A 13146-nucleotide genomic window follows, 5' to 3' on the forward strand; every position below is an offset into this window, starting at 1 on the left:
TTCATTTGATCTTTGTAGCTTGTTAAGCTTGTAACGTTTTGGTGTTTTCCCATAATAATAATAGTAATAATAATAATAATAATAATAATAATAATAATAATAATAATAGGAAAATTTGAAATTATTAATCCAACCTTTGCCCGGTTTTCTTTAATCCAGCCTACCTATGCGTTATTTCTAAATAATCCAACCTTTATGACCCAACTACTATTATTAAGCCTGGATGACCGGTTACCGGATATAAAGTCAACGTTAAAAACGTTGACAACCTAAAGTTGGTTTCCCTCCTAAAATATTGGACACGTCATCATCACTTGCCACCTAAACAAGGATTTCTTTTTTTTTTCCAAAAACCCTTAACCCTTCTCTTCTCTTCCATGTACCGTGTTTCAATTCCTCTGTCCTCCATTACTGCTGCTTTAACCATAATTGTACTGGTTCATGACATCATCATCGATTTTCTTGTGGAAATAGGTGACTTCATCCACGCGCAGTCAAATTTCATCTCCAGAATCGTACAATTGAAGGTGAACTTACGAACCCTAGCGTTTTTGTTCCTTTTTTGGTAAATTTTGAATTTTGGGCTTCGTTGATGATCAGTTCGTAAAAACCCTAGCTGTTGCAATAATATAGTTTTTTTTATGTTGTGGGATGCTGGTTATTTTGGTCTTGTTGAAAATTTAGAAAAAAAACCTTGAATTTGAAGAAGATCCAGATCCAACAGGCAATTGCTTTGCCCCAACCATAGCAATTGCTGATTAATTTTGATGAACTTCTAATGGAGAGGTATGAGGGATCAACAATGGTGGAGAAGAGGAAGAAGAGAAATAATGGAGAAGAGTGCAAAGATGAAGCAGGAAATCGCAGAGGAGAGAGGAACGAAAATTAAAACAACAATTAAAAAAAGGGAAATTCTCTTTGGTAGCACCGAACTATTGTAAATTCTCAATGGTAGCAAAATATTTACCAAATCCTCACAAGTAGCATTACTTTTTAAATTTTTCTCTATGTTAGCATTATTTTGTGATTGACACCTAATTAAGATAAAGATTACGATCCTAAAGAACAAGTCTTTGTTGCAGGTTAGGATAATTGGATTTGAAGGAACTTAAAACCGTAAGAAATACAAGTAATCTTGACAAACAATTATAGAGTAACATTAATAAGAGAACAATTTTTTTTGAAAACAACATATATCAAAGGAAGCAGCAACTGTGTGATTTATGCATATGATTATTGGAAGCAGTTGAAAACTTAAATTACAAAAACGATTCATGTCAGCCAATGGAGGGAATTTGCAACTCCAAAGACATAGATAAACAAAGATTTATTTAGAAATCCAACGAGGAGGGAAAAAAACGAAAACATCAAATTGGACTAGTTAGAATTCTGGGATACAAATTAATAATTTTATTCATAACTTTTTTTTATTAGGTTCATTTTCTATTATTCAGGTGCTATTTTGTTTTAATTAAGTGTTAACTATAAAACTAAGCTACTGTAAAGAAAAATTTAAAAAATAAAGCTATTTGAGAGAATTTGGCAAAATTTTTGTTACCATTGATAATTTGCCAAAATTCATTGCTACCAAAGAGAATTTCCCTTAAAAAAAGGGAGGGGAAAAAAATATAAAAAATAAAAACTGTTATATGCCACGTACACTAGTGGAAAAAGGGTTATTTGCATCGCACATTTAAGTGCATTTGCGTCGCACATTGTGCGTGGCAAAAGCTCTCGACGCAAATGACTAAAAGTCATTTGCGTCGCACATTTGTGTGTTGCAAATGACCCTTATTTGCGTCGCACATTAAGCAAATGTGCGAGGCAAATGACTTTTCAGGCACCATGTTGAAAAGTCATTTGCCACACACATTAGCTTAATATGCGACGCAAATGACTTTTAATGCGCCAAAAAAATAAGTCATTTGCCACACACAATAGCTAAATGTGCGACGCAAATGACAATTTGACGCCAAAAAAGTAAGTCATTTGCCACGCACAATAGCTAAAAGTGCGACCCAAATGACATTTTTGAAAAAATGCTGAAAAGTCATTTGCGTCGCTGTTTTACTAAAAGAGCGACGCAAATGACTTTTTGGATATTTAATAAAAATTGCTGCTGATTTTATTTAATCTACAGATTAAATAAAATAAGCAGCTTTTAATACTACCAAAACACAAAATGCAAATATAGTGACATTCAATTTAAACAAAATTCCAGAATGTTAAAAGTTACAGAAATTATCAAAAGAACAAAAATATGGTATCGAAGCCGGAAAGATATACCGGAGCACCAACATCTAGACCTTACGGTTATAATATTCTATAGGGGAAATCCATGTAAGGACCCATCCCAAAAAAAGTGTTACTGGAGTCTTCATGGACTTCCTTATATGGTAGCACAAACTTATTCGCAAAACGAGACTCCTCTAAAACCTTCTCTAGGCATTTTCCAACCACACTTAAGTTAGCGGATTTGTCACCATGCATCGCTGAAACAATATCCGTCCTGCAAATTCCATATTGATTTAGGCCTCAAGAATGCATTGCTACTTGCAACAACATAACATTACAAATTATCTACAAAAGAAGACTGATTACAAGTCCGGCCAGAGGTAGAAAACTGTTCTATTTTTTCAAGGTGTGAATACAAGTCAGATTAATTTGAAATTGACAAAAAATATATACTTCGTACTAAATATCCCTTTTTCAAAATTTTAGAATGAACTGAACAGAAGAACTTAAGACCATTCTTCCAATAAGAAAGTGAAAAGAAGAGATATGATGATTGACATGCTAAATACATAGTTTCTCATGACACTTGGGCCAATCATACAACATATAAATAATGCTTGCTACTGACCTTCGTGCTTCGTCACCACGTCGTTTGGCATCCATCTCCTTGGTTGGTGGATATTTTGGAAGCGTTGATGGATCACAAGCAAGAGGTTCAGTACTGAAAACTGCACAGGTCAAAATAAAACAAGAGCCTTTATGAATCCAAAGAAAACAAACCATCAGGAATTTTAAGAGCGTAGTTTTTAAATAATGTCCCTTCTGGCAATAGATGTACTTGTCTGTTTTATAACAAAAAATGGTTGTTCACTGGTTTAGCTCCCAATGCATGGGAAATTTCAATGGAGAAATCAACCTAAGATTGACATGTACAATATAGATCAAAATTTCCATAAATAAGAAATCATGTAAAGAGATTATAAGCCATAAAAACGGCAGAGAAGACCTATGAAAACAAGAAACGAGGTAAACAACAAAGGGTTGATATCTAGAAGATTCTAATAGAATGAAACATGTACTATATCCGTCCTAGAATAATAACATTCCTATTTTAGTACATTCCCAGAAGAAGGGGAAAAAGAAAAGCCCACTTTCTAGAGTTTCTATATCTAGTTCTGGTGGATAAAATTTGAACTGCACCATAATACCTTAATGATAGACATAACAACAAATTTCATAAAGACAACATTGGTAAGGTGAAGATTAGAAAAAATTAAAAACCGAAGGACAATAATGGTAATTTTTTGATTCCTTAATAGTGACCGCAAATCAAATATGTGTCACATTATTCAGGGATTGAAGGAGTGTTAAGAAGATTCATGGACAAAGGATTGAAAGGTAACATTTGTATCCTTTCCGAAAAACGAAGCCGTTATTTAAGAAAATGAGCACACAAAGTACCTGGAAAAGGCAGTGTTTAAGATCATTCATACTCTAACTCTCCAAGTAAGAAACCACTTAATTTCCAAATAATGCAGAACATAAAGAAAACCGGAAACAATTCTTAGAGAGCCCAGCCTGAAAGACAACAACTAAAGAAGAATAACAAAGTAAGAACAAAATGGTATGTATATGTATAATGTATCAGCAAACTAATAAGATTCAAGTTTTGAGCGGAGTAAAATTTTGGTGACTTACCGGTATTGAGCAAGGGAGCCATCAGCAAGCACCTCATCGGCAATTCTGCTCTTCCTCTCCTTTTTATTGAGCCTACTAGAAAAATAATCTGATGCTGACTTCACTACGGTACCCACCTACATAGTTAAACAAATTTTTTTTGAAAGGAAAGCAACCTCATTGACATTAATTTCAGGGGATAGGATAGGATATTTACTTGGAAATATTTGGGCAATGTCTTCGATTTTGAATCACCCTTTTTATAATGCCGTTGTGGATCCATGACATTCCTCAACTGCAAAGGTCACAAAATTACCATCAATGTTAGATAACTGCCAGTCTGAGACATTAGAAAGGGTAACACAATCTCAAACAGACCACACTATGAATGTTCGAGAACAAATGACCTATGGCTAGCTAAGACAAATTTAAACTGGAAACATGGTATAATTGAGATTAGTGCCAAAGAGCACAATTAACAGAAGCTTCAAGGCAGTGGTCTACTCTACACTATATATTCTATCTCATTACTATCTACCACCAAGGCTCTATATGAGGAGTTTCTAAATGAGCTTATATCTTATTTAGAATAAGTACTTTTAGAAACATTCTATTTTACTCTCCCATGTTAGAGGGGATTTAGATAACCGTGTGATATACTGTGAAACCTACTAGTCTCCATGTCCATCCATAACCAAACCTTCTTTGGATCAACTACAATAACCCATCTCATAGTCATAGGGGAGAAGAGTCTATGATAATAGATAGAAAATGATCCAAAATTCAAAAATTGTGTATATAGATTAAGTTATAGTTTTGGGCTAGACTCCAAAAGAAGATAACTAACCCCTCCACCTTCTCTTCCATAAGCCTCGGCTTGCAAGTTGCAAATAAATGTTGAAGAGAACGAAACTAGTTGATCCTCCCTATTATTTTCACAATCCCTCTTTCTCGTCAGTTTGTATTTCTTAATGAATTTTTTTCTCTCATAAACCCCTCAGGATACTGTCTAACAACAAGTATCTTTATCGCTCATTTTAAATTCAACATTCACAAGTCTAAAGTCTCTAAACTATGAAGAAATTCACCCAAATTCAAACTCCCACCCATGAAACTGAAATAAGAAAATATGAGTAGCTACTACCAAGAAGAAAACTAGACACGATAAGGAATTATATATTAGAGGAATCTCGTAATGAATGCAGAATGCAGAATATGAAATTGAACCATATCTACAGAGTCAAGGAATGCATCCATGTATCTAGCATGAGGTGGAAATTGAAAGACTAGTAGAGGATCGTCCAGAGAAACAAGACAACTCTTGAATTAAAAATGACTACGATAGTCATATACTCATATCCACATATAGTGGCAGATGAAGATGAAAAACTCATAGAATATGATTGCAAGATTGAGGGACATAAAGACATCACAAAAAATTATCCAATTAACAAAATAGCCCCGCCGGATATCGATCCATTGACGGCAAAAACATTAACACAAATCAACCAGAACCAACATGATAAGCCAGTTTTCACAGAACCAAGAGGTTGCCTATGAAAAAAGCAGTCTAAACAGATGCATAATCTACAACTACAAACAAGGGAAAGATATTTCCCCATAAATTATCTAAGCATTAAAATTAGTTGTTGCCATATTGTACATGGCTTCACATCTATCTGCAAAATTTTACTTACAGACGGTCCGACAAGAACCATTAACTAATTGAATAAATAAATTGCCAACTTTCCCACCATCTAATACCTAAAATTTATATGGTGTAGAAAGTTAATCTTATAGTCAACAGGGACCTAGGCTAATTCGAGTCAAAACTAAACCAAGAACAAAACAAACCAGTTAACAAAATATGTACAGATGAATAAATGACACTGCTATGTATTCAATGTCCTTCCAAAACTTCACCCTATTTTCATCATCTTTAACATCATATATTTAAGAAACGCCAATGATTGGGAGGGAGCCAGGACTCTGTCGGCACTGTACATTTCGTCCCACTAATTCCAAAGCTAAAATTACTCGAATGTTGGACTAAATATTGGTTCAAAATAACTCAATTAAGGAAATTTCAATGGCAAAAAAAATAAAAAAATACTTTAATTTATACTTAAAGCAACCCAGAAAATTAACAGATCAAACTAACATTATAACTGGTCAATCAAGAAAATATTTCAATACAATACAAATTAAGTATGTATCAGAATATTGTACACAATCAATCAATATTCAATCCAGATTCTAATTTAACAATTGTGTACATCATACGAAATTGAATAAGAAAAAAGGATGAAATGAAGTTTACCAGATCTGCTTGAGTTTCTTGGTGTCGCCATAGTTGTAGATCTTTTGATTGTGTGCGTGACTGTGGATCGTGAGATTGAGGGAATAATATTAGAAAGATAAACCCTAGAAATATTAGAGCCATATTATCGGATCGACAACGCAAAATACAGCCCACCGGAAATCGAGATTTACTTAGATTTCTCCTTGTTCGTGACGGAACCAAGCCATTTTCGTAGAGCTTAATGTTTCAGAGAAAATCGAAGGATTTGGATGGGTTGCTGGTTATAGGAGATGATGACTGAAAGCACAAGATCGATTTTCAAGGGGGAGAAGTTTTGAGGTTTCAGATCTGGAAAGAATAGGATGAGAGAGAAACAAAGGGGTCTCGAAAATGTGGTGGGCCCGGAATACGACAATAGTAATGCTTGGATAATTGCGTCACTGGTTAACATTTGTGCGACGCAACGCTTGTTCAACTGCGTCGCAGATTAGTGAATCTGTGACGCAAATGATAAAAATGAACTGTGTGAGATATATTTGCCTCGCATGTTAATAAATAACCGACGCAAGTTATATTTTAAAACTGAAATAACTTATTTTGCGTCACAGAACAAAATGAGCGACGCAATAGTGCCGATGCAAATGAGCATTTTTGTACTAGTGGTAAGAGTGAATACCGCCTACAGCAGGTTAGTAACTTGTTAGGCTTAATAATAGTAGTTGGGTCATAAAGGTTGGATTATTTAGAAATATCTCATAGGTAGGCTTAATTAAAGAAAATCGGGTAAAGGTTGGATTAATAAATTACAAATTTTCCTAATAATAATAATAATAATAATTAATAATAATAAAATATAAATTAATAACGAAAACTAAAATAGTTAAACTATAAAATTATCGAAACAAGAAAATAAATAAATTAGGAAAATAAGACTTAAAAACTAACAAAAATAGCAAAAAAACGCTAAACTAAGCTATAGATAATAAAAATAGAAATCAAGTAAAATAAAGACTAAAAATGCTAAAAATAGAATTAAACCGACTCAAATAATGCCTAAATTACTACATTATGAGAAACATAAATGTCACTCATCAAAAGCCCCCAAACTTGAGCTTTTACTCGTACACAAGCAAAACAATAAAACGCAAGGGAAATAGGATAGAAATTTTGAGCATAATGAGTTATTAAAAAGCATTTATAAGAAAATAAAGAAAATAGAAATCGAGGAAGAATATACACTAACTCACTGTTGTAGGAATCACGGTTGCATTTAAGCACATGCAAAAAGCCCTTTAAACCCCAAGATCGCTCAAGAGGGCGAGTGAGATCTCGCAAGGGTTTCCAACAAGTTTAACCCATAACTCTTATTAAGCACTGACATTTCGCCCAAAGTCATCTCATCAAGCATGGTTCATCAAACACGGTCGATTCAAACAAGATTTCAAAGCATTGCTATCATCAGGATGCATCCACAAGTTATCAATATGCGGGAGACTAATCTAAGGTGCAAGAGAAACACAATAAAAGCATCGAATCATCAATTAGGTTCACAAAGGAATCTAAAAGTCAAAAATAATTCTCAAATTGATAAATATGATCACGACCACCTAAAATGCATATTGACTCCACCAAACTTGACTTTTGCTAAGAGAATCTTGGATTGTAAGATTAAGGAATTTGAGTAATAGGTCTAGAGTCTCGATTCTTGAGCCGCAATGACATTCATCATTAGTAGGGAAAACTTTACTAAATAAATCTTCAAGCTCCCACTGAATCATCTAAACTAACCCACTTTCTCATTGACTTGTGGTATTTACCACTTATTGACTCTTTCTTTTCGTTTTGTAAATTTTAATAGGCTTATTATGCCTTGTGGGCTTACTGGCGCCACTTATTGTCTCGAACTTGACACTTAGGCTTTCTCCTTATGGGCTCAAGTGCACCACTTATTGGACTCAAAACATAAATCACAATATTTTTGTTCTTTTAACAATCCTTTTAACTCTTAGCATAGCTTATTCGAGGGAATGAAGTGCACCAAAGAGAATTATTGTAGCAAAGAACATCCAAAAGAGAACAAAACAAACTCTTTTCAAACCAAAGCTTATCATTTAGGATTATCGAGTTTTTTTCCAAGTAGAGACTCAAGCAACAAAGATTAAACTATCCCTAATCCCCCTAACTCACACATGCAAATATTCAACGGAAACACGTCTACTCAATTATCTAACTGACAAGCAAGGGAATCCACATTAAAAATCATCAATATTCTTCCTTTGGACAAGCAAATCGTTTTTAGTGCTTTTATTCAATAACTTGAGACTTTTTTTTGGATTTTCTAAAATTTTTTGGATTTTTTTTCAAATGTTTAATCAAAATTCAAAAGAAAAATAAATAAAGAAAATGTTTTTTGGTTTTTGAAAAAAAAAAGAAAATTAAAGAAATGGAAAGAAACTCGCCTCCCCCAAGCTAGCGAAAAGCTATCCCCCAAGCTAGAATAAAGCATCGTCCTCAATGCTTGAAGCAAAGGCTCAAGAGAAGAGGGGGGGGGGGGAAGAAAACTCACATTCAACCAATATTCATAGTTCCGCAAATCACAATACATTAGAGAAAGAGAAATGGAGGCAACCAAATCAACATTTTCCACCATCCAACCTCATGCCCCAATAAGTCATACGCCAAATCAACCCATAGAGTAATGAAAGAGGGAGAGGAAGGACACTACAGGATTGTAGGTGGGTTTAAACACCCGCAAATGATCCAATTTCTCCATTTGAAATCAACTTTCTCCAAAATCGTGCTTTTTTTCCATGTGCTATCGAGAATGAACGTTTCTTCCACTTAAGTACCTAAACCAAAATCAAGAATTGAAAAGAAAAATAAGTAAAATTTAAATGAAATAAGAAAATGAAAGCAATAAAATAGGGGTTACTTCTCGAGAAAGGCTTGTTTAAGGTCTTAAGAATGACCTTTCTAGTAAATACCAAGTAAATTATCTCAAGAGTTTATCATATGCACTAGCACACACTTCATTAGATAAATTATATGCATAGCTCAAGTGAAAAACATGCATAGAGTATGATAGAAGTCAATGCCAATGAGGAGTGGGATGCCTAAAAGAAGAACGATCAAAAGGGAAAAAAAGAAAAGAAGAAAAAGAAGAAAAAGAAGAATCAAAATAAGGAAATGAAAAAGGAATAGGCAAACTCTCCTCAAGAAACTCTTTTTGGTTGGAAAATTTACATTCACCCTCAATTAGAATCGATTTAAGCACTTAAAACAAAATGGAGCAAAGAGCTTTTCATCACCATCATCTAGGCATTCACTCAAGGAGGAATGAGTAGGAATATAATCCCCGATACTCATTTCCTCAATGTCATGTGTCATAGGTGGAAATTTAGCCTCAAATTCACCTCTTCTCCATGAAGAATCCCGGATGGATTCATTTAGAAGGTTAGAAACTTCCCTCATGCCTTTTACAAATGTTTGGGATGCAACCTCAAAGTCCTTAATAAAAGGATCCACTTTAAGGTCTTCTTGGCAATCCAAGTGAGCTATAAAAATACGAAATTCGGACAATGAAATGACCGACTCGGAATGCAAAGAATTAAGGAATTCATTATGGAGAAGTTCATGGTGGAGAGACGTGAACTCATCAAGTGTACACGATTCATCATTTTGAGGGATAGGGATAGTTGCCATATTTTAAGGAATTTTAAAAATAAAAATAACAAAATAAATAACTATGCACAAAGACCTAAAGTCATCTAACTAGAACAAACTAATGTAAATCGTAGTCCCCGTTAACGGCTCCAATTTGATAAAGGGAAAAACTAGGCCGTGGCTAGTCTTACACCTAAATCAATCTAAATACCTAAACTAACCACTAGAGATGATTAGAGTGGCAAGCAAGGGTCGATATCCACGGAGAGTTGCGGGTTTCGTAGCTAGAAATGCTAACATAAGCTAGTTTGAAGAGGGGTTGTATGTTTGAAAAAGGGAATGCAAACTAGACAACTAAAACGAGAAGCAAGGATTAAAGAAACTAGGGGATAGGGGTTCACCAAGGGGTACATGCAATAGGGGATTAAGGGTTTAGGAATTAACTAGACTTGCAAAGACAAATTGAAAGGGGCATTGATCTTTAGTACTCGTGGCAATGAATCATGCTCCCGCACTAACCCGAAGACTAGAGAGTCAATCAAAATAAATCCAATCGAAATCATACGTCGCAAGGACTCACAATTCCTTGCCAAATCAATGCATTGCATTCCATTGACCAAGCAAAGTTACGTCTAACCAAGAAAGCAACGAGGAAACCCCACAACTTGTGCGTTTAATCGCAAGAACTAATGAGTTCTACCTTAAAACCCCCATACATGGAAACCCGAAGCTACACCCAAACCCCTAGATAAGAGACTACTCACTCATGAAGTTAACCACAAATTTCAACATGATATATTAAATATGAGCATGCATTTCCAAATAATCAAAGAAAAAATCTCTAACCAAATAGTCTAGACTAATAGAAGATTAGGAAAATCCAAGTAACAAAAGAAATATAAGGGGAAAATATAAAAGTGCCTATTTTTGGGTTTTTTTATTAATGAGAAAACAAAGGAATCAAATCAAAAGAGACTAGAAATAAATGACAATAAATGAAAGTTAAGGTTGAGAGTTTTACAATGAAGCTTCAATCCAAGTCTTGAGTTGAATCCCCAAAAGGCTAAAATACAAGAGCAATATATGAGGATGTTTTTCTCCCTCTAAAACTTAAAAAAGTTCTGAAAATGTAAAAAAAATGAGATCCACAAACAATTGGGGGAAAAAGAGTATTTATACTCTTTCCTAAAAAGGAAAAAAGAAATAGAAAAATAAAAGGAAGCGGACGTCGGTGCGGGCGAAAAAATGTGGGTCATCAAGGGCGCACCCAAAACGGGTGCGGAAGCACTTATGAGTTAGAGAAAATCAGCAAACCCAAGTCATGACAAAGGTAAGGGCGCACGCCTCCGAGGCGTTGAAGCGCAGTTAGGGCGCACAAGAAATCTTGGATTTTTCTGTAGAGGCAGGTGCGGGCACACCAGAACAGAACGCTCAAAATTAACATTTCCAGAAGTTCCTGTAAGTCTTGTCCATTTTGTGTGGGCGCACCGAAAAGGGTGCGGGCGCACCGTTCTGCAACTTGGATTATTTTAGAAAACTCCTTTGCGAGCTAGTGCGGGTGCACCCCTTTCTATGCGGGCGTACAATTTGTTTAAATCTCCCTCTTGAACTTTGAATTAGTCCAAATTCATACAAAAGTAAAATAAACAAATAAAAACAAAACAAAACTATGGAAAAATGATCTGAACTAACAATCATTAGGAATTCAACAAAAAACTAAAATATAAATAATATCATGAAGGAAAAGAAGAAATAATAACGAAAACTTGAAGAAAATGATAAGGAAATAGAGGTTTAGAGCGACATAAATTTCGCTCATCATATTATGTTATATGGCATCTCGTGCCTCCTCGAGATAGTGTCGACCCTCTGGCACGCATCACAATCCATAATGAAGGCTTGTGCATCCTTGAACATAGTAGGCTAGTAGAACCCGCACTACGACAATTTAGCATGAGTCTTTAAAGGTCCATGGTGCCCTCTATAAGGCGAAGAATGAATCCTATTGATTATACCATAAATGTCCTATTCATGAACACAACGCTTGTACAAACCTTCTGCAGTCTCACGGAATAAGTGCGGATCATTCCAAAAGTAGAAACGAACATCATGCAGGAACTTCTTCTTCTGTTGATATGTCAGATTTTCAGGAAGAGTACCCCCTACAATGTAGTTCGCATAGTTTGTGAACCATGGTGACTGACTGGAAATCCCGAATAGATGATCACTGGGGAATGAATCATCGATTGGTGTAGACGCTTTACCATCATAATATCTCATTCTAGACAGGTGGTCTGCAACCACATTCTCAGCCCCTTTCTTGTCACAGATCTGCAGATAAAATTTCTGTAGCAGTAGTATCTATCGAATAAGCCTAGGCTTGGCTTCCTTCTTAGAGAGAAGATACTCAAGGGTCGCATCGTTAGTGTAGACTATCACCTTGGACCCGATTAGATAAGTACGGAACATTTCCAAGGCATAGACTATAGCTAGAAACTCCTTCTCGGTAGTAGCATAATTAACCTTAGCTTCATCCAAGGTCTTACTAGCATAGTAGATGGCATGCAAGACCTTGTCCTTTCTTTGACCCAAAACCACCCCAACTGCATAGTCACTTGCATCATACATTATCTCGAACGGGAGATCCCACTCAGGAGAACTGATGATGGGACCAGAGATCAATGTATGTTTAATCCTGACAAAAGCCTCAAGACAAGCATCAGTAAACACAAATGGGGCATCCTTGAGGAGGATTTGGGTCAGTGGTTTAACAAATTTTGAAAAGTCCTTGATAAAGAGGCGATAAAACCCCGCATGACTAAGAAAACTTCAAACCCCCTTCACATTAACTGGACGGGGAAATTGTTCAATCACTTGGACCTTATAGCCCAATCCACCTGAATGCCCTTATCAGATATCAAATGTCCCAAGACCACCCCTTCAGTAACCATAAAATGACACTTTTCCCAATTTAAGACCAAGTTACATTCTTCACATCTTTTTAACACTTTAGTAAAGTTAGCCAAACAAGAATCAAAAGAGGTACCATAAACGCTAAAATCATCCATAAACACTTCCACGATAGACTCTATAAACTCAGAAATGATGCTCATTATTCAACGTTGAAATTGAAGGAAATAATGCCCTTGGTCCAAGTATGCATTTAATGATAAGTCTAATAAATGCGGTTCAGTATTAATTATGCAAGTTAATAATTCAGTGAGATCAAGTGAACTGTATGCCTAGCTAGAGGCCGCTTCAGTTCCAGT

At 35.3% G+C, this 13146-nt stretch overlaps 1 protein-coding gene across 4 annotated transcripts; it reads right to left on the reverse strand.

Annotated features, from left to right (window-relative positions):
• Positions 1-2183: 2183 nt before the first annotated feature.
• LOC110803776 (rRNA-processing protein fcf2-like) lies at positions 2184-6623 on the reverse strand. 4 transcript variants are annotated; one of them, XR_008929692.1, is made up of 6 exons: positions 6233-6620; positions 4130-4207; positions 3934-4036; positions 3697-3827; positions 2864-2963; positions 2184-2509 (listed from the first exon to the last, which is right to left on the reverse strand). XR_008929692.1 is itself a non-coding variant. In XM_022009299.2 (5 exons), exons 1-4 carry the CDS (start codon positions 6353-6355, stop codon positions 2951-2953), a joined length of 330 nt encoding a protein of 109 aa, XP_021864991.1. In that variant the 5' UTR covers positions 6356-6623; the 3' UTR covers positions 2184-2509; positions 2864-2950. The 4 variants fall into 4 exon arrangements, 2 of the variants coding, with proteins under 2 accessions (XP_021864991.1, XP_056694301.1); XR_008929691.1 differs by having other exon boundaries at positions 3934-4049; positions 6233-6615; XM_022009299.2 differs by lacking the exon at positions 3697-3827 and having other exon boundaries at positions 3934-4049; positions 6233-6623.
• Positions 6624-13146: the final 6523 nt, after the last annotated feature.

The sequence above is a fragment of the Spinacia oleracea genome, chromosome 3 (assembly GCF_020520425.1).
Source record: "Spinacia oleracea cultivar Varoflay chromosome 3, BTI_SOV_V1, whole genome shotgun sequence".
NCBI lineage: Eukaryota > Viridiplantae > Streptophyta > Magnoliopsida > Caryophyllales > Amaranthaceae > Spinacia > Spinacia oleracea.